At 32.3% G+C, this 27,619-nt stretch overlaps 2 protein-coding genes, 1 long non-coding RNA gene and 1 pseudogene across 6 annotated transcripts in view; 3 read left to right on the top strand and 1 right to left on the bottom strand.

The window, feature by feature from the left end:
- LOC149480844 (uncharacterized) overlaps positions 1-27,619 on the top strand; it is a 104,722-nt gene that overhangs the window by 38,749 nt on the left and 38,354 nt on the right. The window lies entirely within an intron of this gene.
- Positions 1,428-7,803, top strand: LOC149480852 (protease inhibitor 2-like). The gene is made up of 2 exons (XM_089705921.1): positions 1,428-1,539; positions 7,571-7,803. Exons 1-2 carry the CDS (start codon positions 1,524-1,526, stop codon positions 7,774-7,776), a joined length of 222 nt encoding a protein of 73 aa, XP_089562047.1. The 5' UTR covers positions 1,428-1,523; the 3' UTR covers positions 7,777-7,803.
- On the bottom strand, positions 11,806-18,333 carry LOC149480851 (glutathione S-transferase 2-like). Of its 3 annotated transcripts, none has more exons than XM_089705948.1 (6): positions 18,195-18,333; positions 14,841-14,977; positions 13,814-13,981; positions 13,058-13,200; positions 12,138-12,362; positions 11,806-11,974 (listed from the first exon to the last, which is right to left on the bottom strand). In XM_089705948.1, the coding sequence occupies exons 2-5, from the start codon at positions 14,971-14,973 to the stop codon at positions 12,192-12,194; spliced, it is 615 nt and encodes a 204-aa protein (XP_089562074.1). In that variant the 5' UTR covers positions 14,974-14,977; positions 18,195-18,333; the 3' UTR covers positions 11,806-11,974; positions 12,138-12,191. The 3 variants fall into 3 exon arrangements, with proteins under 3 accessions (XP_089562074.1, XP_089562076.1, XP_089562075.1); XM_089705950.1 differs by having other exon boundaries at positions 18,280-18,298; XM_089705949.1 differs by lacking the exon at positions 18,195-18,333 and adding an exon at positions 17,782-17,935.
- On the top strand, positions 24,748-26,566 carry LOC149480850 (glutathione S-transferase 2-like; annotated as a pseudogene). The gene is made up of 4 exons (XR_016316936.1): positions 24,748-24,925; positions 25,292-25,460; positions 25,753-25,895; positions 26,204-26,566. The product of XR_016316936.1 is annotated as a glutathione S-transferase 2-like (transcript).

Raw genomic sequence — 27,619 nt, 5'->3', positions numbered from 1 at the left:
AAAGGCTATATGGGGTTTCACAAAATCTAATGTGGCGCCCTCTAGCGGACAAAACATACAGAGTAAAAAAATAAAGTTAAGATAAATATGCCGTGTTTGGTATCATTTGAAAGCGCTTTACTTGTACATTTTGCATGGGCTGATTGCATATAATTCACATCTTTTCGTTCATAGCTTTTTTATTAGTTCATCAATTTAACGGAGTCCATTCCACCTGACTCCGACTTTCCAAGGTGATAATTAACCACCTCGAGCTTCTTAATATTAATGTATATTTATATTTTATTATCAAAATATAAAGCAAACATTTCGTTATATGGATTTTTTCTTTTTCAGATTTTTCCCCTTTGAACCAACGAAATGTACGGCACATGAAAAAATATTATCTATGCATAAAATACTTTAAAAATAAATTTATTTCGTGTTGTGTCAAATGACCCCCTGGAGTGGGGAAAGAGAGGGGATTACAACTCTCGATTTTTTCCCCTTGTCCCCATGATTTTTGTACGGCGTTGCGGAATAATGGATTAAAAGCAGTATAGCAATAGTATGACACAGATGCCGTACATGGTCAAATGACCAAATTTACCCCCGGTAACTCTCGGAAATTAAATAAAAATTCCGACTTGGTGGACCAACATTTTTGTACGGCACTGAGCGGTTTCTTATTATTTTTAATGGATCTATCGATGGTTAAGAATGCCGTACAAAAATATATGACCAAAATTTACCGAGTCTACCTGTACTTTTCAATTCTCATCTGCACTCAGTTGGACAGCTTACAAGTGACGGCATAGTGATGAATCTTATTATTTTTTGCTCTTCTTTCGTACTAGATATGTCCCGTGGTGGTTCATTTGACCCATATTTTTTTCATATGCGGGCTTGTAGTCTATATCCTTACATGAATAATTACGAAAAGTGAAAAACAGTACTAGAAACTTATTTGCCTAAATATATTTCACAATTTAATTTTATAGCATTCAAATGCTCTGAGTACCTGTATGTATAATATGAGAATTTATTAAAGAACAGAAAACAAATACCTATGTGATCCGGAGGCTAAGTATACTAGCTTTCCGCCTGCGGCTTCGCCCGCGTTTTCAAAAAAAAACCCGCATAGTTCCCGTTCCCGTGGGATTTCCGGGATAAAACCTAGCCTATGTCACTCAGAAATGATGTAGCTTTCCAACAGTGAAAGAATTTTTCAAATCTGCCAAGTAGTTTCGGAGCCTATTCAATTCATACAAACAAACAAACAAACAAAAAATCAAACCTTTCCTCTTTATAATATTTGTATAGATGTATAGATCTATAGATAACAATATCATATAATGTATTTATTGTTACATACAAACTAATTTCTGTTATTGTATCTGTTTTTGAACATAAAACCGCATGTAAACAGACGCTCTTTATAAATAGATGCAATGTGTTTCTCAGCTTAGTCGTTTGCCATTCTTCCTTCCGAAATCATATTACTTCATAATTATTATTTAATTAACTGCTAAGTTATTATAAAAATGGTGTCAAAGTCAGGTAAATATTATTATTATTTATAAACTAGGTTAAACAAATGTAGATACAAAAATTATTCCGTGTGTCCAATTCAGATTAAATTACCGAAGAATTATTTATAGAGAAAACATAGATTTTAATAAAATTGAATTGAAACAGATAACTAATATATTAATTACAGGGTTTTTAAAGTTTTGGGTATTCTTGCTAACTTAATTAAGGCTAGTAAGCTGCTTTTCAACCGCAGTTTTCAAGTTTATTGATCTTACTTAGTATTCAAATAAGAATAGGTTATAATTGAAAAAGCTCCAAATTTATTGTATTTTTATATATTTGTGAGAGAATCATAACAGAGTAGTTGTTATGTGGCTATACCTTCCTATTATAATGTACTCTATTGTGTACAACATAATGTCGATATTGAATTGATATGAAATGTATGGGCTTACGGGCCATGCTATGGTTTATATTCCTTGAGTCAGTAGCTCGATGATATAGTCTCGGTACTACCATCGACCGCGCAAGGTGTGCGCACTGAGTCATTATTTAATATTATTTCACATATCTACCTAATTATAATTAATTATAGAGAGTTATTTAAATTCTCCGACAGCAGCGGTGGGATCGGCACTTATTACCCCCGATTCCAATACGAATATGACTTTGTTAAACGGTGCAAATCTGCAAGTGAGTGAAACGAGTGATAGTGTTAGTGAGATTCAAGAAGATATAGCTAGTGTTAATGAGGTTCGAGAAGAATCACAGTTTCCACCAATAAATCATGAGAATGTTAGCACGACAACGACAATGTTGTGTGTGGGTTTCGCAATCATCATGTCGTGCGCATCCCTGTTAAAAGAAATGGCAGATACACTTTCCCGAAACGAAACATTTTGTTTCCGGGTCTAACGCATAATTAAGGAAGGTAAACTATAATGATGTTTACATATCGATGTACGACCCGAATGATAGCGAGTTTACGGCAGCATAATGGTGTAACGAAAATACCTTTTTCGAGATATGGTATGGTAAAAAAGTGATCGAGTTTCAACATACATCGAGTGCTCCACTACAAAGTTGGTGCTAACCGACCGGCTGCGAAGGGGCTGGAACTACGCGAATATAGTAAATTCGTGGTAGAAGGTATTGCAGATGACCAGGTATGATCTGAATTATTATGATACTCGCCGATTGATTTTGTGGGTCTTGATAGACATTTTGGCACAAATCAATTAAAGCGTCGCATGTTGCAAATTGTTTGCTATAACTGTGTGTTCACATGTCATTACAAACGTGACGGTAAATCTCGCCTATGAAACAAAATCAGTTAGTTTAATCATTAAGAATAACAAAGGTCCGTTGAATATTTAAGAAAAAGTACAACAACGCACTTATAGTCATAAATTTTGTCACATAGAAGAGGTTTGTTTTTCTAAGCAACGGGCGGCACGCTCTTTAAGAAACAATACCCTGTTAATGTGTGTTTACAGCACGATACCCTGCTTACAGTCACAGATGTTGCCGGCGTTAAGTTCAAGTGCCTTATTGACAGCGGGTCCGATTGTTTTTTTTTTCCTTTGTAAAAGGATAGCCATGGATAACATGACCAGGCCTCTAGAGTTTGTATACACTCGCGTAACAAGAATTGGCACTGTATCAACCTATTCATTCGCCCGTACAACATTACCTATAACTGTTAATGATGTAAATATTATGAGCTTTGGTTGTTGTAGACTTTCGAGTACTTTCGGGGATGAAGTAACAGGTTGAGATGTTTTTACTAGAGCCGGACGTAGTTTGATTATGAATAACAATGGGAGTCAAATTATTCGTGAATTTAAAATAAAAAATATTTGTTTTTGCGGACAATAATATTGAATTTATAGACGCGGATTCCAATGATTTTAATTATGTTCACCCTGTGTGACCTATCATTGAAAGAAAAGCACGAATTTTGTGAAATGGAAATAAGACTTGTGAATACAACACTAGGACAATCTATAGTTCTTTCAACGTTTATAAGGCTTTGTAATGCCCTTGTTGTTAACCAAAGACTAGATAAATTATGTGACTTCATAGCTACTTTTTATATTCAACGATGTTCTCGAGTTTTCAAAATTATAAGAGGTTACATTCTTTTGTTTAAGAAGAGTATGGAAAGTCTCACTTGATCAGAGTTTTCATTTAATTGGAATAAATGCAAGTTGCTGTTGCAGCATTGAATAGGTATTCACAACAAGGTTCCATAACATCGAACGGTAGCTTCGTCAGATAAATAAGAGATATTTATTCGTGAGGTATTGTAGAGAGATTACTCCTAGCTTTTCTTAAGTCTTAGCCCCTATTGTATGAAATAAATAAAAAAGACGTAAAGTAGGATTGGTGTACTTCGCATACGGACACCCACCTGCGGAGAAATTAACAAAACAAAAAATAATGACGTCTGCTTCTTTATTAACGATTTTCGGACAAATCTCGTTGTTGAAGTACACACAGATTCCTGTTCAATAGATTATTATGGTTCAATTTTCCTACAAGAAAGTAATGATCAACTTAAAAATCGAATATTAAAATCAAAGAATCACTGACACAGAAAGTTGTTATCATAGTTATTGAATAGAGTTAAAAGGTTTAAGAAGACCTCAAGCATAATCAATTAAGCGTTATCATTTTAAAATATTAACAGATTAAAATAGTCTCAAAGCATCATGTCATAAGAAAAAGATTTTCTCTTCGTGTTCATAGATGATGGGCTTACATACAAGCTTTTGATTTCGATGTCGGTACCTACGCAAGGGTGCAAGAATACCGCATGTAGATTTGATTAGTAGAAACTAATTGTCTCCACATAATGTTCAATTCGGGCAAAAATAGTAAAGATTCGCGACATGTGCGATGAAATGACATTATTGATTTAAGTTTAAGGTTGTCACATACGATAAAAAAAATGCCTGCTATATAAACTTCTTGTTTTGTTAGGTGCAAATGAAGTGTTATCATTCGTTTATTGATACAATCATTTCATGATAATTTGAAACATTTAAGTTTAGAAATCCTGCAAATTTTAGTGTAATTTCGTTAGAACGTACATTGAACGTTTTAACATCGCAAAGTTAATAAAAGGCCCTCTAGAGCTGGACAGTCGACTTAACATCCGATAGAAAATGTGTCAGAGCCACTTCATACATTAGGTACAATCGATACGAATGGCACTTACGAGTTTAAGAAATGCGCATTGGTAATTGTTGACGCATTTACTGGTAAATATTGTCACCTAGCTCCTGTTAAAAATGTGTCTTCACAAAAAAAAAGAGCATGTTAAGCGCTGTGTTTTTGTTGTCTTATTTAAGGCGCTGAAAGGAATAGTAGCCGATCAAGCTACGTCGTTTGCAGGTAGCGAACTCATAGACTTGTGTTGACAGTGTTCTTTTGAGTTTTACAAAATTACAAGCGGGATGAGTTGCGCTAACGGGTTATTTTAAAAGGTTTATGTCTGTTCTTAAGTTCATTGTTTCATTATCGCTGAAAATCATGAACGTAGATATTGGCATTCTACAATTATTGGCAAAATTCAACTTACTTTGAATTGTATTGTATGAAAGAAACGCACAGCACAGGCGACAGCCCATTGCAATTGTCTATAGGCTGCAAGTCCACCGCGTAATAATGTTTTAGTACGAGTGCCAACGCTTTAGTAGGTAGTTAACCTATTTGAAATTAGAAATAACACAAAAGTCAGGATGGACGAGCAATTGTACGTCTATAAGGCTCGTATTGAAAAAAAACAGCATTATGTTTAATGTTGATGATTTTGTGTTAGTAAGAAAGAAAAGCCGATTGTAACATCAATGTTATTTTACTTGTTTTAACAGTCATTTATGATTATTGAATCGTCGGAAGGTAGACTATGACAATGTGATATCGTCGGTAGTGGTAAATGATATGGAAGTCGGTGCGACTTTAGAATTTTAGACTTGGTTCAGTCTTCGTAAATTAATTATTAGTTGTTACTCTGCCCCAATTGTAAAGTGTTGTTATTATACCTAGTATACATCAAGTTATAAGTGCAAGGTGGTTTTGTGTCCTGTAAATAGTGTCACTGGACGACGAATTGATGGCGTGTTATACGATGTTAATTACTAAGTTAGGAGAGAAGTTCTCCAGTCCATGCAAAATAATCTAAAATTTGCGATAACGAGAGGTATCGAATCGAGTCTCGAACTGGAGGCCGCAGTTGGAAAGTGAGTCAATGAATGAAAAAAAAAATGTAGTCCACAAGTTACCCTTACTTCCAGTAACTTCCAGGTTGCCTGGCAGAGATTGCTGTGTGTGAGCAATAAGGCCGCATATTGCGTAAAATATTTTTACCTTATAAGTTTGTACTAGATTTCCTTACATTGTTTTGTAAAATAAAGTATTATTAATAAATAAATACCTACTCCGTATAATTTTATTTTGTTTTATTTTATTATTTTACCTATTTATTCCTCCGGTTGTTACATAGTTCCGTATAGTTAATCTAAGTATTACACAAAAGTTTCATAACACACATGCACACCACAATTTAATAGCTCAATAATAGCTCTGTGTTTGACATAGCAAGGCGTGTATGTCATATTGTACATTGGAAGCTCCGCGCTTCGTGTAGTTGTGGGTAGCGCTTGCGCTCCTTGTGATCACAGTACATGGCAGGCTCCGCGCTGCATGTAGTTCCAAATGTTATGGGTAGCATTGCGCTCCTTGTGATCACAGTACATGGCAGGCTCCGCGCTGCATGTAGTTCCAGATGTTATGGGTAGCATTGCGCTCCTTGTGATCACAGTACATGGCAGGCTCCGCGCTGCATGTAGTTCCAGTTGTTGTGGGTAGCTTTAAGCTCCTTGTAGTCACAGTACATATGAGGCTCCGCGCTGTATGTAGTTCCAGATTTTGTGCGAAGCATTGCGCTTCATGTGACTACAGTACATGTCAGGCTCCGCGCTGCATGTAGTTCCAGTATTTGTTCAGAGCTCTATACTTACAATATAATAAACACACACAATACATTCAAAGCTTCGCCTTTAGGCGACAGTAGCAGTTGTTGATATCGCCGATGATGACGATGATGAGTAATAATTTGTGAGTCGGTGTGAAAAGTTACAAACCGTGAAGGGAAAAAGAGTTTGAATACAACAAATGAAATAACAACGCAGTAAGTAATTTGCAAAATTACTTGTCGAATTGTTCGCGCGAGAACGCGCTCGTTGTCAGAATGGCCGTGTGAGAGAATCATAACAGAGTAGTTGTTATGTGGCTATACCTTCCTATTATAATGTACTCTATTGTGTACAACATAATGTCGATATTGAATTGATATGAAATGTATGGGCTTACGGGCCATGCTATGGTTTATATTCCTTGAGTCAGTAGCTCGATGATATAGTCTCGGTACTACCATCGACCGCGCAAGGTGTGCGCACTGAGTCATTATTTAATATTATTTCACATATCTACCTAATTATAATTAATTATAGAGAGTTATTTAAATTCTCCGACATATTTTTGATTGTTTACTTTAACTAGTGTTGGCCTATATTTTGTATTACCTACATGTTTTAATGATTAATAATTGTAATAATAACAATACCACATATTTGCTTCCTCTCAACTGATAAATGTGTCGAACAAATTTTCCTTATTTATGTGGCACCGTTTCGTGGTTAGTCAGACAAACAATTATTATTGTATTTATTCTTATTATTTACTTAATTTTAGGTCACGGTTTCACTAATACTATTTTAAACTGAAAATCTTTACTTCGTGTGATCTAAACATAGACCTAAATATTTTAGGATAGATCTTTGAAAATGTATTGAAAAGGAATATAAACATGTCTTAAAGTTAACAGTTTATTTTTACTGTTTTGTTTTCTTCTTTTTTACGTTCAACAATATAAAAGCAACAGTCTTTTAAAAATCATCAAATAAAATCAGTTACTTTTAACAACATTTCAAGCCTTAAATTATTTCTCAAAATTTTCAGTTTTCTTAAATTAACCTTTTTTCTTTTTTAGTGCTCATTCTCTTGTTTGTGTGCGTGGTCGGTGTCATGTCTGGCCCGCTGCAGTGTGCGTGTACGTACAACTATGAGCCTGTGTGCGGGTCTGATGGTAAGGACTATGACAACACAAGCTGCATGCGCTGTGTGGACCCCAACTTGACGGTCGCGAAGTATGGACACTGTGCGGGCGATCAAAAACTTGAAGTTGTTAATGAATAATGTTTATGAATAAATGCTTTTGATATAGTACGTGTTTTATTTGTTAGGATTTTGGGGCATCTTATTGAAACGGGGCATCTTATTAATCTAGGATACCTACATAATTATATAATTTAACTCATTTTATTTTGTAGAGTCGTTAAAAATGAATTAAAATAATTGAATGTATTGGTAAATTGTAATATGTATGTATAATGAATTACATTTGAAACTCAGTATTTGCATATATAAGTTCTACATATTTCGAAATACTCGAGTGTATTATCAATTCTCAATATTCCATTTCTTTTTAAACATAAAAATAACCAATAATATGAACAAGTCTAGATAATAATATGTCACAGTTATCTTCGCGAAACAAATACACTAACTGATAACCTTCGTGCATCGACATCGAAAGAAATTTTTCTTATTTTTTCTTGGAAATCGAAAAATATATAGGTATACGAAAAGAAAACAATACAAAACGGCAAATAAATTTCGTTATTTGTGCAATTTTTTTGCAATAAAAGATGAGTAGGTAAAATATGTAGTCAGAAATAGAGTCTAGATTATAATATTTCTATTCTATGATAAATTTTACTCAGATTTCGGTTTTTTGAAACTATAATAAAGTAATTTATTGTTATATTATGAAATTGACAATAATATATTATGATATTATTTATTTATACTTATGTAAAAGATACGGAATTGTATTTTGCACGCCTCATAAGCGAAGCGTTGAGGTGGGTACTACTGTCACTTCGCGCAAAACATCTGATTTTTCAAACTTAAAATGTCTTTATGTATCATACATTGCACTTGTAAGATAATACATACACACACATATTAAGAAAAAACACTATTTTTAACGTTCATGATATTTTTGATGTCATTTTTGTTATTTAAACTAGTTAAAAAACAGTTTAAAAAAGTTCTGTCTTGGACGTCCGTGTGTCTGTATGTGCGGATCCTTTTTCTTGTTAACACGATAGCGACCGAAATACTTTACTAATCGAGTCTTTTTTTTTCTCTTACGCTTGAGTATGCTCAGGAATAGAACCCTTTCATTTTTCAGGGTCTGATTCGATGTGGTTTAATTGTTATTAAATAAACAAAAATAATAATTAATAAATATTTATTAAAAAAAATTATGAGGCGTGCACTTTTGGATTTTCCAAATTATTTTTTTAATTCCACACAGAAAATACTTCTGTTACGTTAGCTCCCATTTTGAAATTACATATAATAAACGCATGCATACCTACGTATGCACGCATGTTTCATACCATAGTCATTTCTTATTTTTACAACTGAAAACACGACACATTTTTTTTCTATTTTATTTTTTTACGAATATGCCGTGTTTAAAGATGGTGTTAAAAATGGGTAAATATTAATAATTTAATTATTATTATCAAAGCGGAGTCTGAGCTAGCTATATTAGAGAAATCCTTTTTATAAAATTATTTATTTTCTGCTAATCCCCTTACTTTAAAGACAACATGATACATCCCAATAACATAAACTGAAATTTAGTTGCTCCAGAGCGTTTTTAACGAATCTTTCAGTTATTTCAGTGCTCCTATTAATTCTCTCGCTAATACGCAAGACTGTGTCCATATCCCCTTTTGACCTGTCACAACCGTGCCTAGTATGCAGATTGGAATACGAACCAGTTTGCGGTTCTGATGGTGTGATTTACAATAGCCGATGCTGTATGCTGTGCATCGATGCAAGGTTGAAGGTGGAACATATGAGGGTCTGTGGGCAGGATAGTGACGACGATTATATCAGCGAATGTGAATAAATATTTCTTGGATACTGTGTTTTTATTTTGAAACGTCCAAAAATGTATGAATTGTATGAATTTAGGCAATAGGTTGATTATGATGTGTATGTTTCAAAAGTCGATTTTCTGTAGATAATTAGTACGTTAGGGGTAAAAATATGTAAATCACTGCATTAATATTTTTGCTTAGCTAAAGATAAGTTATAAGAGGTCAAATGCACAATACCAATAATTATCTACACCAAATAAATTTTCATTCAACATGTCGAAATACCTATAATAATCATGAGATTACACTTATGTCTATGTAAAAAATTCTAAGTTCTCGTTTAAAATTATCTACCTATAGGTACTTAGGTACTTACTGATAAGAGCAACAGCACACAATTTAAAAGTTAAAAAGAATTAAATTTTGAAAAAGGGACTTAATTCTTGATCATATTCATATTCATTCACCACAAAAAATATGATATGTTTTCACTCCAAAACGGCTGACTCGATTTTGATTAGTTTGATCACTGAAATAGTTGCTAATTAGAATGGATGGATGGATCCTGAAATGGATAGGATGTCACAAAACATACCTACTGCTATTTTTACCTGAAGACAACTTATAGGGTGCAAAATAGGAGAATTTTATTCGCAAAGCAGAAAATGAAGCGCGAACAAAGTCACGGGAGAATAACTAATGCATCATTTTTTTATTTTCTTTATAAATATAGACGCCAGCATTTTCACAGTTTAGTCGCTCATTATTCTAACGACTTTTACTTAGGTCTACTGATAATAATAATTATTTAAAATTACGACTATTTAGTACGTGAACGTGTACTGTTTTAAAATGGTGCTTTACAAGGGTAAATAATACAATACGTATTTATTGCAAGGCAAATAATTTTTAAACGTCTTATTTCTATAGAGTATTATTATTTCTTAATGTTGGTGTTATTTACATTATTATATTAATGTTATTACATAAGCCACAATAAATGTTACACTCTTACATATTTAAATACCTTATTTCGAAAGAGATCTCTCGTAATGTTACTTAAAGTTCTTATTATATTTGTTGTATTAACAATTCTGTTCTGATACATCAGCACTAAATAAAACAATATCTTATGAAAAAAAATTAAAACCACAATTCTCTTACAGTTACAATAATCCTATCTCTATGTGTTGGAGCCCTACATTCCGGGTGCGATGTCTGCGACGCGGACGTAGAACCATATGAGCCAGTCTGCGGCAGCGACAACCTGACCTATCCCAGCAGATGCTGTTTCCTTTGCCTGTCTCCTTTGTTCAAAATAAAAAAGCTAGGCGAGTGTGAAGCACCTCCTAAGCCTGGTGATGACGATTTTTGTGATCCTTTTAAATATTGACTTGATTTTTTGCAATAAAATTGTTATTTTTCATTGAACTTATCTATTATAACTGTTTAAACTAAACTAAATTTCATTAACGATACAAATGTTTGTTTGCTTTTAAATAAATCTTTAGATATTTTTTATACATGTTTTTTTATAAATGTTTTTTTTTTTTTTTTAATATTATTAGATATGAACGTAGATACGCTATTCTGCTAGGTATAACATAAGTGTTGCGCGACAACCTGACCTATCCCAGCCGATGTTGTTTCCTTTGCCTGTCTCCGCTGTTTAAAATATCTCTAAACCTAAAATAAAAAAAACTAGGCGAGTGTGAACTGTGAAGCCCCGCTTATGCCTGGTGATGACGATTTTTGTGATCCTTTTAAAAAATATTTTTTTTTCTTTGTAATATTCTTGTGGGGTTTCAAACTATGCTTGTATCATGCTTTTATGGAGGTCTAAACTTTAAATAAATATTTTATCATAAATGTCTTCTGAATAATTGTTTCGCTGTTTATGAGACAAAGAAAAAGGAACAAACATTCTTATGTGCGTGTTTATAATATTATACCATTATTGTAATTTGTCGCGTATGGATTTTCATCTATTTAATGATTTTATTAATTGATGAGGTGAGATGATATTTGAAGAAGTTTTACTGGGAAGACTTTCAGACTATTGTTATTGTACCAACTGCAACAGAATCAAAACAATGTGTTTATGTTCTAATTAAACGATAGACAGTCATTATATTTCTGAAACTTCAACAGAACCCGTTCAGTAGTTTTTGAACGAAAGAGTTACAAAAATCCATACAATCATGATATACAACCGTTTAATATATTTTTGTAGGGGAAAATAAATTTTCCAATTAAACACAGTGCATTAGTTTGAAAGTACAATATTTATTCAGGCTGTATACTTATAGGTACTTATAGTATTATATAAAGCATTTTTTTACTAGGTATAACAAATTAACAAAATAAGTAAATAACAATCCATAACATTCTGCTTAATACATATATCTAAAGATAATTGCATGGTCTTAAAAAATCTTATATATAAAAATGAATCGCAAAATTTGTTGGTAAGCGCATAACTCGAGAACGGCTGAACCGATTTCGATAATTCTTTTTTTATTATATTCCTTGAAGTACGAGGATGGTTCTTATGTAGAGAAAACGTAAACATGTACCACGGGCGAAGCCGGGGCGTACCGCTAGTATAATATAAAAATATTTTTTTTGGTAAAGACTTGGTTTTTAAATATCTTAAAAATCACATTTGGGCGCAGCGTCACAATATTCCTTAACACGAGGCAGAGAAACTACATTATCATGCAATTTCTTAAGATTTGGGTATTTTTCCTCAAAGTCTGGGATCTGTAGAAGCAATTTGAAACAGTCGTACATTCCGGCGATGACAAAATCACCCCAAGTTAGCTGAAAACAAAGAAAATAATAAGTCCTACCTACGTATAAACCTGGGATCTTGAAAAATCAACATTTGATAGATATGGTAATACTAGATGTGCCCCGCGGTTTTACCCGCAGTGCTCCGCTCCTATTGGTCTTAGCGTGATTATATATCTAACACCGAAAGAATCTTTCAAATCGAACCAGTAGTTCCTGAGATTAGCGCGTTCAAATAAAATAAATAAAAGACCATCAGGAGCGGAGCCACGAGAGTGAAACCGCGGAGCGCAGCTAGTAAAACAATAATGTTCAATTATTTTTCACAGTTTATATGCCTTATATAGTTTATAAAATATACGCCAAAAAAGCCGGTTTGTATATTAAATTAATTAATTTGGTTATAATATCTCAATCTTCTTCTTCTTATATATAAAAATGAATCGCAAAATGTGTTGGTAAGCGCATAACTCGAGAACGGCTGAACCGATTTCGATAATTCTTTTTTTATTATATTCCTTGAAGTACGAGGATGGTTTTTACGTAGCGAAAACGTAAATATGTACCACGGGCGAAGCCGGGGCGGACCGCTAGTGAGTTATAATTATTCCAATAAAACATGTTAGGTACGTCAAAAGAATTGCTATTTCTCTTCCGAGGCGTAAAAATTCTACAAAAACGAACTTTTGTTCAATTTTTTCCTGTCAAATGCTTTAAAAGCTTACCTTGCCAAGAGCAATATGGCCGTTATTCTTGGTCACGATATCGTGGAGACGTTTCAAAGCATCAGGGTAGTAATTATTCTCTAGTTCTTCATGTTTCTTCTTTTTTAACTCAGGATCTGTTTCATGGAACACATTCGCTGCTCCTGTAACATTAGTAAGGTATAATTTAATTAGGTTTCATTTATTATATTAATTGAAACTATGGAGATTCAAAAGGACAGCTGATGCCTTCAAATGGTCAGAACTTAACAATTATTAATTGGCCAACCGTAATGCACTAGCTTCCAAACACAAAAGGAATCATCAAAATTAGATCTCACGGTCAAAAGTTCTTAGGTGACAAACCCACAAAAATATATACAGTCGAATTGAGAACCTTTTTTTAAATCGGTTGAAAACTGTATTAAATTAGCATCAAATTTTTATCAGTTTAGCATGTTATGTAAAAATTGTTGCTTCGAAAATAACAAAATGCAATAAATAAGACTAGGTCTTCTTAAATACAAAATATAATAATATTTCATAAGATGGGTTATGATTATAAGGTAATGACCAATAGACAATAATATTATGACGAAAATGGGCTGATAACCAAAATAATTTTATTAAATATTTACAGACATCGATTCATTATAATTTTATATGATTTATTGAGAACTTTGCTATACACTTTAAATAAAGATATATTTTTTATAATAAATTAATAATTAACTGAAGTGGGTGTCATTATTTATAACAAACATAATTATTACTTACTTATACGAATATCACCGAAGAAATCCACATTCTGGTCAATCTCAAAGTCCTCTTCGATACTGTCTCCCGCGAGACCGTACTTGCGACCCAGGTAGCGGGCTATAGCTATACTTTGCCCGTGTCTTTTGCCGTTTATCTCCAGTACTGGCATCTGGCCGAACGGTGTATCTGTTGGAGAATTTAATTTAAAAATTAACAATTTTAAACACAGTTTATTCATTATATTATATAGACTCCCATTAACCATACTCGCGTCTCGCTGTTAAGTGTTTGAAACTCTAAAATGAATAAAATCGCAATTAGCAATTAAAATAATTGTAAAACTTTAAAATTTCTTATACTTATTCAACTTTCGTATGTAGGTGTAGAAGGAACAGAGAAACACAACAAAAGCTACATTAAAAAAAACTCAAAACTCAAAAATTTATTTACTTATTCAATTACTTACTTCTTAGACTACTTAGACTTCTTTTACATATTGGTGTCCATATGTTATGTAATATATGTGCCTTATTCAATAAATATTTTATTTACTAGCTTCCGCCCGCGACTCCGTCCGCGCGGATGTCGGTCTTCGCGTGGATGGTGAATGGTCTCCATTTTGATTAACTCTGACAATGACATCTTATAAATACCTATCTATTGGACACAAATACGGCTAGGCCTATAATAATACGCAACGTGTGTTCGCGGTTCTACAGAACAACGTGTATGGATAAAACTGAAAAATTAAGATAAATTTTTTTTCTACGTATTTTTCCAGGATAAAAAGTATCCTATTTTACGCCCAGGATAATAAGGTATAATTATACCAAGTTTCATCGAAATCGAACCGTTAGTTTTCACGTGATGTCTTCACATACAGACAGACAGACAAAAAAAAATTTAATCACATAATATTTGGGTTTGGTATCGATCCAGTAACACCCCCTGCTATTTATTTTTTCAATATTTTCAATGTACAGAATTGACCCTTCTACAGATTTATTATATGTAACTAATAGATTATACGCAAAGTGGTACGAACTTGGTTTAAGTTCCATCCACTCCTCCTTGGGTACACGTCGGTCGTCGAATTTCTGCCCGCCGTACGCGAGGAGCAGACGCGCGCTCTCTCCCATCGCTTTGAGCGGGAAATAATAGAAAACTACGTTGTCCATTGTCCTGAAAGATGATAATCCTTACTTTATTCTTACATAAAAAGTAGCTGCTATTAATATTTATAAATTTTTAGGCAGATAGCTTAGAGACGGTCATAGGATACTTTTTAATTTTTATCCCTAAAATTTTGAAACAAATTGTTACCGGGGCGGAGCCTAATCTAATTATAAAATAAAAATCGTGTTAGTTACACGATTTATAGGTTAAGAACAGCTGAACCGATTTTTAATGATTTTTGGGTACGTCGGATTCGTCTCTGCAGGGATAACGATAGATATAGAACTGATACCAGTTTGAAAAACATGAAAATACAACTAAGTGGATTAAGTTAGGGTTAGTTAGATACTAATACATATTATAATTAATGCGAAATAATGTTTGTTTGTCTCTGTTTCACGTCGCAACGCGAACGGTGCAATTTTATGACGTGACTATAGCTGTGCCCGGTGCGACGGTTTTACCCGCATTGCTGCGATTCTTACAAATATTCAATATAATATCAGTACCAACAGATTTTTTTATGTGCAGATAGACTATTAGAAAGCGCGGTGAAAAGTCTGTCATATCAAATTCATAAGAAAATAAATTATGATACGTGTTTTAGGTATTTCTCTAAAAACTGCCATGATATGATAGTTCATCCCATGATAACTACCATGTCATGATAGTTCCTCCCATGGTAGTTAACAGTAGCGACTGTTAACTACCATTGACTACGCGGACGAAGCCGCGGTATAAAATAGTATTGTACTATATTATCTGTGGTTGCACGTAAACTGATATGCAATGCTAATATTATCTTCGATCTTGAAGATACTTGGCGACATAGCTCAAGTGCAGTCAAGTAAAAAATACTTTTGCTGGCTTGCTGCGTAGTTCTTGGAAATTTTTATGTTATTACCAAATACCTAATATGTAAATTACATAGGATATAGAAATTTTAAAATAAATGTTTTTTTACTGGTCAAGCTCTTTCAAACTCAAACATTTTTCTTAACAAATAGCTTAAAATAACCGCAAGGAAAATGGCTTTCCGTTTGAGAGGTACACAAATATCGATGTCAAACTTGTTGCCCCTCTTTTTGCGTAGGGAGATACTAAGTTCCCCCCCCCCCCCCCCCGTTACAAACCGTTAAAAAAGTTACAAAAGTTAAAAACCGTTACATGTGAAACTTATGAAACAATGATACCTACGCAAATAGAAACTTATAAAATAATAATGGCAAAAGTTGTATCAATTTTTTTCATCACCTACGATAAAATCGGAACAATAGTCTATATTTTAACTTATAAATCCAACAATTCATTTTATTTATTAATTAGTAGACACGTAACGATCGATGCTTTCTATTAATTTTATTATTCAGTGAGCTGTATAGGTAATAGGCATGACGAAAGATTTTGAAATTCTCTTCCATAATGTGTGTATACGTTTACTATACAAGAAAAACCCTATATTTCGGTAATATACTTAAATTTAACGAAGATTAAAGCCATTTTTCAAAAAATATTTAATATCTGTGCCAAAACAGCTCGCAGGTGTCATGGCGTAGGCGTGACGTCAAACTTTGGTAAATACGTAATTATTTGTACGCATTGCGAAGAAAACTAAAAAAGTCTTTATTTAATATGTGTTATAGAAACGAATTACAAAGTTTATAAGTGGTGTGCAGTATTGCAGTGTGAATCCACATAAAAATAATGCTCAAAAATGTGTTAGTAATTATTTCAAGCGAAAAAATAATAAGAAATTATTGTATAAAGTTGGCGCGGAGAATCCCGAACCATGTATTCGTGAATTCGCAATTATATTTTTGTTCTGAGTCGATAAAGCATACGTGAAACAATAGAAAATAAATAAAAATGCGTATTCTCAACATATTCATAACAACAAAATACATCTGACGTGAGTTGTTTACTTATGCGTGACGTCACGCGTGTTTTAGTCAAAATGGCGAACTTCAGAATTTCAATGTTTTATTTTATTGATAATCTCATTAATCTTAATGTTTTTAAGATTTCTAAGTCGCTATATTTAATTTATTTATTATACATTTTCCCTTAAAAACACTAATACGATCATTTATGGATACTGTCGTCATGCCTATTATCATATTATCTTTTTTTAACCGAGTTTCCAAAAACAGTAATTTTCAAAAACATATCATGTACGTACCTACTTACAATAAATAAAAATAATTTGGAAAATCCAAAAGTGCACGCCTCATAATTTTTTTTAATAAATATTTATTAATTATTATTTTTGTTTATTTAATAACAATTAAACCACATCGAATCAGACCCTGAAAAATGAAAGGGTTCTATTCCTGAGCATACTCAAGCGTAAGAGAAAAAAAAAGACTCGATTAGTAAAGTATTTCGGTCGCTATCGTGTTAACAAGAAAAAGGATCCGCACATACAGACACACGGACGTCCAAGACAGAACTTTTTTAAACTGTTTTTTAACTAGTTTAAATAACAAAAATGACATCAAAAATATCATGAACGTTAAAAATAGTGTTTTTTCTTAATATGTGTGTGTATGTATTATCTTACAAGTGCAATGTATGATACATAAAGACATTTTAAGTTTGAAAAATCAGATGTTTTGCGCGAAGCGACAGTAGTACCCACCTCAACGCTTCGCTTATGAGGCGTGCAATTGCTATCACGACAAGCACAATTTTAAATTCAAGGTTGGCACTCAGCGATAATGCTATAAAAACATGTTTTATGGTAACTAACTACGATACTCAAACGATAATTTTCTAATATTTATTATAGTACTATCTGTGATATTACTTACTTTTATAGTATCACGACACTAACTTAAAAAAATACGGTAAAATCCACTCACAAAACAGCTAGATCTGAGTGTTGTAGCCTGACTACCATCTATATATTATTATGGTGACTATTTATAAAACTTGCTGAATCATTATCGTACATTCGTTATTATCTAAATCTTAGTGTTAGTAAGTTTACAAGTATCCTGATTCACCAATATTGCAAAAAATGCATTCTCATGATTAATTTTAAAAACTATTTCACAATTTACTCCCACAAGATGCAACTTATATTTGGAATTTTCCAGAAACAACTTATCAAACCATTAATTTATTGTAAAAACGCAATTTAAACCCCAACACCAAATATGTACTACCAAATAGCAAATAGTTACAATTTATCTTGTCATAGAATTGTACGATAAACACTCACTCTTATTATCAGTACAAACACGTTTGGTTCGACAGAACGTTTTAGATTACACTGAAATACTGAATAAAGATACTAGTATAACTACCTGGTGGGGACCGGCTCGCGGAACCTATTGGCTATTATGTTGTTTTGATGTCGTTATATATTATAATGAATTATTCAATGCTAAACTGCTTGTCTAGTCGCCGTGTATGCTTGACAAAATATTTTTAAAAAATCTTCTAATTTTTTTTGGACATCCATTCATCCCGGGCAGCCAACTCTAAACTACAGCTAATTAGCACAATTTTCTTCAATTAATTATACAGATTCTTATTTCTTATCTGTATTATGTGGCAATCCATGTTATTTACTAGCGGTCCGCCCCGGCTTCGCCTGTGTACATATTTATGTTTTCTCTACATAAGAACCATCCTCGTACTTCAAGGATATAATAAAAAAAGAATTATCGAAATCGGTCCACCCGTTCACGCGTGATGCCGTGACCAAGGAAAACGGGTTTCATTTTTATACATATAAGCTTTCCCGCCCCGGCGCGGCTCCACTAGTGTGGACTACATAATATTTACATATGATATGTTTAGAATGGTTTATCAGTAAAATCAAATCTTAAAATAACTTGTATCGTTCATTATTATTTATACTTAATCGTAATTGAAAATAATTTGGAAAATCCAAAAGTGCACGCCTCATAATTTTTTTTTAATAAATATTTATTAATTATTATTTTTGTTTATTTAATAACAATTAAATCACATCGAATCAGACCCTGAAAAATGAAAGGGTTCTATTCCTGAGCATACTCAAGCGTAAGAGAAAAAAAAAGACTCGATTAGTAAAGTATTTCGGTCGCTATCGTGTTAACAAGAAAAAGGATCCGCACATACAGACACACGGACGTCCAAGACAGAACTTTTTTAAACTGTTTTTTAACTAGTTTAAATAACAAAAATGACATCAAAAATATCATGAACGTTAAAAATAGTGTTTTTTCTTAATATGTGTGTGTATGTATTATCTTACAAGTGCAATGTATGATACATAAAGACATTTTAAGTTTGAAAAATCAGATGTTTTGCGCGAAGTGACAGTAGTACCCACCTCAACGCTTCGCTTATGAGGCGTGCAAAAGTTAAGCAAATGTACAGTTCTAACAAAACGAAATATCATATTGTTATTCTATGTCGTCGTTACTAGGTTACGTTTATTTATTTATTTATTTCATTAAGGATCACCAACATGACAGATTACAAAATTAAAGACAGATGGAGCGTTGCCGAACTAAACCGAATGATTTATCGTCATTTTCAATAAAGCTATGTGTGCTGTCATTTCGCCGCTGCACTGTACGTACACGGTGCTTCTGTGTGCGTGTAATGTTACCAGATATTGAAAAATTTCCCAAATTTTTCCCCGACTACGAAAAAAGAGGGTTATGTTTTTCGCGTTTATGTATGTACCTATGTATAATATTTCTTTGAGCAGTATAAACCGTTGGACCGATTTTGAGTTGTGAGGTTTCATTGCAATCATCTGAATTATTATGTTAGTGGCGGTAGTGACGTAGGCTATATACATAAATTAGCAGTCAAGTTTTAATTTTTATTTTAATATAATTTCGGGTTTATGATATTTTTTTTATAATATTGTAAAAATTCTTTTATTACATAAAGTACCTGCCTACTAAAGTTATATATGGACAAAATAATTGTATTCAATTTTTAATTAAATAAATTACATAAAAAAAAGTTTAAAATATATTAACTATAATAATTATATTATTTTTTATTTTTCAAAATATATATATTCAAAATACGGGACATTTTATTTTCATCATATCCATCATAGAGTTCACATAAATTAAATCGCTAGCGAAAACGACTATGACGTTTTTAAGCTTTATAAAAGTAACAAAATAATGTATTATGCTTATTAAAATATTTTAATAATGATCATGAACCTTTAGTGCACTATAAAAATAATCACATTCACGATCGAAAAATCCAACAGCATTACCCTGAAGATCTTTTAACCATTTTACCGTTTTACCAGTAAAAATGGCAAATTCATTTTCAAAATACTGGCAACATACGTTGAAGTTTTGTATTCCTTCATATCTGTAAAATTATTATTTGTATAAAGAAATAAATCAGCCAAATAATCTACAGGAAACCTGTGAAACGATGTTTTATCTTTTTTTTTTGTTTTCGGGAACAAATTTTACAGCGTTTTATTATCACAAGACAGCATTTTTTTACTAAAATTGCAAACCCTTTTTGACGTATTGCATGACACTATATGCGCTATAGCACTGGTGCAGCGACGTATTTGCTTTTGATTTCGTATTTTCTTTGACAAGGGCGACGGGCGGTTGTCATGCTCCATCTGTATTTTATTTTGTAATCTAAGGATAAAAGCATTAAAGTAATAACAATCGTAGGCATAGTGCTGTCACAATTATAGGCAACCACCACTAACAATTAATATAACATTAAATCAAAGACACACAGTCTGCAGCTAGCTGCAGATTAGGTAAAAAGTATACATATACATAATACATAAATCCAATTTTGACGGCAAAATAATCAATTAATGTTAAAATAAAACTACATTTGATCAACTGGGTTTTGGTAAAGGTTCAATCGAGAGCAATTCCTTTTTAAATTTATGTACAGTGTTTGAGAAAATGTCAATAGTCTTGTTATTGCCGGAAACTATATTAATATATTCTTTGGTAAGGCGAGAACTGCCTGAATAATGGCCTAGATTACTTTTGTGGAATTTTGTATGGAACGGCATATTATTAGAATGTCTAGGCAATCTGACTGGAACTTTAAAATTAAGCTGAGATACCAATGACACACAATCGATTGAACCATTCACCAATTTATGTAAAAAGACCTGATCCAAAACCTTCCTCCTCTGATAAAGTGTTCGTATTTTAAAATAATCAAGACAATACGTTGTTAATTATTTTGTTGAACTGTCAAAATATTGCCTATTATAATGGTTCTATTGTGGTTCTACTATCGTGGCCTATCGTGGCCTTATCGTAGATTTGATCATTTCATGAAATGATCGACTTATTAATTTATTGTGATGATTTAGAATTTTTAATGTACAAAATAAATGTATCTAGGTAAGTATGTTAGTATAGCTTTTTTCTTTACCTTTTTAAATATTAAAAATTTAACAATATCAACACGTTTCATTGGTTTTTACTTCAATGATCTTAAATGATTACGAACGAATTATCCACTGTCGTCAAATAAACTCAAAAGAGTATTCTGTATTGATTCTTCTACGTTAGGGCCCAATTTAAAGAGGATTTAGGGGATTAATATACTGTTTACAAGATCTCTAAAATATTTTTATTTACAAACAAATTTGAAATTTCCCAGTCCTACAAAACGAATTCACAGAGCAAGTAATTGACAGGAATGTCAATTGATGACAATTGACATGCACTTATTGACAAATGACATGAATAAAGAAAAACAAAATTGTCTATTGTAACTATCATAAAGTGAACCATTCACTGTATATTTTTTAATTTTTATCTTTTTATGAGTATTAATTTTCTTGTAATATGAGTAGCGATACTAAATGGCTTAAAATATTAAATATAACTGCTGAGCAGTAAATTTATTTTTAACAGTTTTTTAAATGAATGAATGGAAAAACATTTTTTTATTTTTATTTTAATAACATTATGATTTATGACATTCAAAATTTGATTTTTAATAATGTCCAATATTCAATTTTAAAGAGATCTATTTATTAAATAAACTTGCTTATAGGTAAACCAGAATCTGATGGCAATTAGGGAAATAAAAACTTTGAGTGTGCAACCCTAGGGAAAATGGACTAAACGATCTTGATACTGCTTATTTTTTATTTTGTCCTCAATATCATTAGTCACATTACATAAGTGGACAATACTGTACTTAATAATGAGATATCCACTTAATAATATTATGTAAGTACATACTTACATGTATAATATACATTTTACTTTTATACAGGTAATACATATTATTATTTACACATACCTATATTTGTATATTCATTAGTATCAGTATGCCATGTGAAAATATCGATATAATGATAATGTAGATCGAAACTAGACTGCTTATAATCCATACTAATATTATAAATGCGAAAGTAACTCTGTCTGTCTGTCTGTTACTCAATCGCGCCTAAACTACTGAACCAATTTGCATGAAATTTGGAATGGAGATATTTTGATACCCGAGAAAGGACATAGGCTACCTTTTATTGCGAAATATGTATCATGGGCGAAGCCGGGGCGGACCCCTAGTTTTTTTATAAAATAAAATAAAAATAAAATAAAACTATGTTTATTTTCGTAAGTATTAACAGATACACATTATAAAATTGACTTGAACAGCTTGGACTTGACAAATAGCCGTATTGGAAACTCCTGTAATAAGTTTTCATAAAATTATACTATAATCAACAAACCACAACAAACAATATTATAGTTACCTACATATAATATTTTTTTAATTTAAAGTATCAAAACGGGTAAGTCCAATTTACCAATAAAATCTTCAAAATTGAAAATTGTGATGTGTTTGACCCTTCTTCATCGAATATTTTTCTATACACATTATAAACAAAACCTCTTGCTTGTGATCGCAGCGGCTTTTTCGACATTTTCGAAGATTTTTTAGATAAAATCCTTAAAATTATTCATCAACTGCAAAAAAGACAAATAATTTGACAACCAATTTGATAGTTGTCAAATAAGTTGCCACATGAAAATCTTTTATTTCTTAAATATAAATATGCCATCAGATTCTGGTAGACCTATAATTAAATTTTACAACCATATTCTAGACTTTAATTGGAAATATTTGTCTATGGTGGATTATTTCTATACCATCTCGGAGCAATTCTCCGAGTATACCGTCATTTCTAACCACCATTGATAGCCCTAAATAATATGCTGTCACAGTATTACCATTATTTATGCTGTGGTTAATGGTTATCGGTTCATGGCACGGCACTACAAAGTTGAAAGTACTGTATTATCTGTGACTGGCACTGGGAACTTTGCAGTTCTTATCATAGATAAAACTTTATATAAAAACGCTTGGCAGATTGTTTCAAAGCGCGGTTAAGTTGAGTTATAACACGGCCACGGGCGAGAGCCGAGATCACTGAATTTTTTAATCGTAAGTAATATTTACGTGTATTTAATTTAATATACCTTTTAATTCGACCCAATAAGTTTTTTTGTAAAAATTACGAATAATATTATTATAAAGGATTCGTTTGTAGGTATAATTTAGTAATAATTTTAATTGCGCGCGCTACGTGACCGCATAATACCCAATTTTTTTAATAAATTGTTTTTATTGAAAAATTAAATTTGGGAAACTCAACGTGTTTCCTTAACTTTCAAATTAAGTTTCTGTTTGGATTCTAAAAGGTGATTTCAGTTATTTTATGGGCGAAAATTAAGGATATTTTTATTGTTTCTTTAAAAATACATAATATTTGTGAAAAAAAAAATAAGAATATCTACTGATAAGAAAGTAAATTTTAAAGTTTCAGATTTACGATACAATTAGAGAAAACACAGTGAGTTTCATAAAATTTAATAATTACTTAAGTACCTAATTTTATAAAATCAGTGTAGGTACGTAGTTAGGTCATCAACGACAATTTAAAATTCGGTGAACTAGTAGATCCCTTTGGAATTTTATTTTGTCCGTTATCGACCAAAATCAGAGTGAATACCGGCACGGCGTAAAATAAAAAATAATAGCAAATTATATTATATTCATTGATGGTTTTTTTGGATATTTTAAAGTTCGTAATTCGTATAAGTATTCCATAACATTCCATGACATAGGCTATTGAAAACGCGGGCCAAGCCGCGGGCGGAAATCTAGCAGATAATAAATCAAATATAATAAATCTACTTAAGTCGAATAAAACTCATAAATCTATTTCACCGTCTATTAGATTTCAATTGTGTTACAATAGCGGCAGGTGAATAAGCATTCATGTGGAGTCACATTCAAATTGGAACATTCTGGATCTGGGATTTGAGCTGATAGATATTATAGACGCATTCACTTCACCGACCATACAATACACGGTTTATCCAATCCAGTCAATGTTAAATTGGTATTCATATCAGCTATCAATCTTTTGTTGATATTACAGTTTATTTGTGTTAATCGATTGACCTTGTTCGGTATTTAGTTACTAGTCTGTCGGATTTAGGATTTTTTTTATTTCGTATGAAATTATTATTAAATTTTAATTGGAATTTGGAAAGTTCAATTAAAAATGAATATAGGAAGACATAGTTATATTTAAAAGATTTTTAAATTATAGTTAAGTAATGTAAAGGTTCAAAATATGTAGTATTTATTTATTAAAAAAATAATTTTAAAATAGAATGTAAAATAGAAAGTTCTTCTGATTTTCTTTCTCCAGTTTTCTTGAAATGTATTTAGTATCCAACGTATTGAAATACCGCAAAAAAATCATTTGAAATACTATATTTTCATGTAAGTACCTATACGATTTTATACAGGTTTCTTTTTTCAGAAACAAAATGCCGAAAGTTGTATTGAAGTACTTGACGCTGAAGGCCCTCGGAGAGCCCATAAGGCTTCTTCTAACGTATGTGGGCCAGGAGTTTGAAGACGAAAGATGGACCTATGAGCAACTGTACGGCCGCAGAGATTGTGAGTAAAATAATATATTATATAGTACAATCCGGAGACCCGTATCCTTTCCCTTACCCATGCAATCCTTTCATCAGAGCCGGTATTTTTTATGGTTCTGATCAAAGCGATATGGTCGACCTTGCTGACACGTATATGGGTAGATTAAAACAGATTAACCTTACATGTAAATAAAATAAATCATCAACATTAGAGTTTTTTCAAATTCTTATTATGCATTCTGCATTCTTTTAAAATCGTCGTTATGGAGTGATTTTTTGGTATAAATTTGGTGGCAAAGGATGTTTTTCAGCGTTTCATTCGCGAGCGAAGTGAAATTAAATTGTGTTAGTAAATATTTATTGTTCTTTTTTTTCTGTGATGCAGTGATTCCCTTCGGGCAATTTGCCAGTGTTAGAAATAGACGGCAAGCAGTACGCGCAGAGCCTCGCGATTGGCCGCTACCTCGGCCGCAAGTACGGGCTCGTCGGCGATAACCTAGAACAGGACTTCGAGATCGACCAAAATGTCGATTTCTTATACGATATTAGAGGCAGTAAGTTGTGAATATAAGGAACAAGTTATTGTAGATGGCAGGTTGGAAATCGCTATGAATGGAAGAATGATAAATAAATAAATGAAAAAAAAACATTTATTTGCAAGTAAACATCACATTTAACGCGTCTTAAGTTCCGGGCATACCCTTTTTATTTAGCTTGCTCTCCGTAATATTGTTTGAAATCGGTCCAGCACTTCCAAGTTTAGAAAACAAACATTGAAAATATAGCCAAAGTCTTATTTTATTAGAAAAACAAAAATAGTAGGTAACTGTTGATTCCGCAATACAGGAGCGGCAACTGTACACTACGAACAGGACCCGGAAATAAAGGCGAGGAAACACGCGGAAAACACAAAGAATTGGTATCCAGTGCTCTTGAAGAAACTAGACGATATTATCAAGGAAAACAATGGACATCTTGCTGCAGGCAAGGTGAGTTATATGTTTGTAAAAATCTAAAAAATAGTTCAACGAAAAAAATACGGAATAAAATCGCCATTCCATCAGTACAAAATATGACCAATAAATTCGATGAGCTGCTCAAACTTGAGGGTCAAACGTTAAAGTTTTGGGTAGACAATACATAAAAGAGTAGGATTGCAATAAGAGAACTTTAATACATAGTAGACATAATTAATTACAATTCATTTTTTAAGTGATCTAAAGTGAAGAAATTAGTACTTATCTCAACTTACATAACAGAAAAGCTTCAAAGTCTAACCATAAATTATGAATTCTAGCTGACCTGGGTGGACTTTGTGTTTGCGGGCATGTTCGACCACCTGCGGGTGATGCTGCAGATGCCGGACCTGGGCCAGCAGTACCCGCGCTTCCAGCAGCTCGTGGACTCCATCTACACCATCCCCCAGATCAAGGCCTTCAGCGACAAGGCGCCTAAGTGTGTCATGTAGACTCTGCTCCTCATTGACCATACCAATCTTAGTTTACTTTGAGTGGAGTGTGATATGATATTGTAACAGTGTGCCAAAGGCAAATGTAATATAGTCAGTATATAACACAGTGCCCTATGTTATAAAATAACTACAAAGTGCATTTATTTTTATAAATTTGTTCCTATTGTGTTTATTTTAGGATATTATATCCTTATATTTTTATAATGTTTTAAAAATAAACTAAAAATCAAATTAATGTTTTTCATTTTCTATTCAAACGTTAGGAAACCTAATAAGATTTTGTATACATAAATTTTACCTAATGATTAATTTCCAACTTCTGATTCCCAAAAAAACTTTTACTGATTAAATACTAAGCTACTAGATTAAAACGACTTGTTTATGTACAGTTTATAAGTTACCATTTATTAATATATTGTTGTAGTTTCTCTTTACCTCTCTTTACCTTCAAATACATATATCTCAGATTCCAGATATCCCAAAACTGAAATTGAGTTGATAATACTTGGCAAGTATCTACATTTTACATATTAAAATTTACAGTATGAACACATTTTATTGGTATTTTGCTTCTCAACACCATAATTAATTATCAATCAAATCACCCAAGTCATGTCAAGATATTCTGTATAAGTTCTACTTTGACTAGCTCTTTGCGATTATTGGATCCATTTTCATTTTTCACATGATTAACATAAAATTAAATTTAAATAAAACCAATAAAATTTATGTTTCTAATATTTTTATTTACAAACGCGAGTTTCAAAATTCAAGTCACTGACCAGTGACCATTCACGGACACGTCACGGATGACGGAAGGAATGTCAATCACAGATGTCAATGTCGCACTTCGCAGGCTGTGTTCGCAGGCATGTCGCAGGCAAAATGTAATCTCGCCGGTTACAAACGCGCGGCATTTTGTAATACGTCGAGAATTCGTAATCAGAAACTACATAAAATTTATGTGTAGTTTTAAAAACAAGAACCCTTAGATCCAAACAAAAAATTTCTGATTAGGGCTTGTAATACTTTATCAATACCTAGTTTATATATTTTTTTTACTACGTACATATCTCAAAGATCGTAGCAAAGATGCTTTTTTGACAGTACGTACTGATGAAAAGCTATATATATTGAAAATTCAGGAAAAAAACGACTACTGATTTTTAACTAATACGTAGAATAGATACTAAAAATTAAATTATATTTCCTTTATCCCCTTTCCTTACCCTTTTCACATCG

Source organism: Colias philodice, chromosome 17, assembly GCF_061535455.1.
Source record: "Colias philodice isolate Cphi_HAF_F1 chromosome 17, ilColPhil1 Martin Lab GWU primary, whole genome shotgun sequence".
Lineage (NCBI taxonomy): Eukaryota > Metazoa > Arthropoda > Insecta > Lepidoptera > Pieridae > Colias > Colias philodice.
Note: the sequence above shows the minus strand (reverse complement) of the source record. Positions and strands in the feature narration are given on the sequence as shown.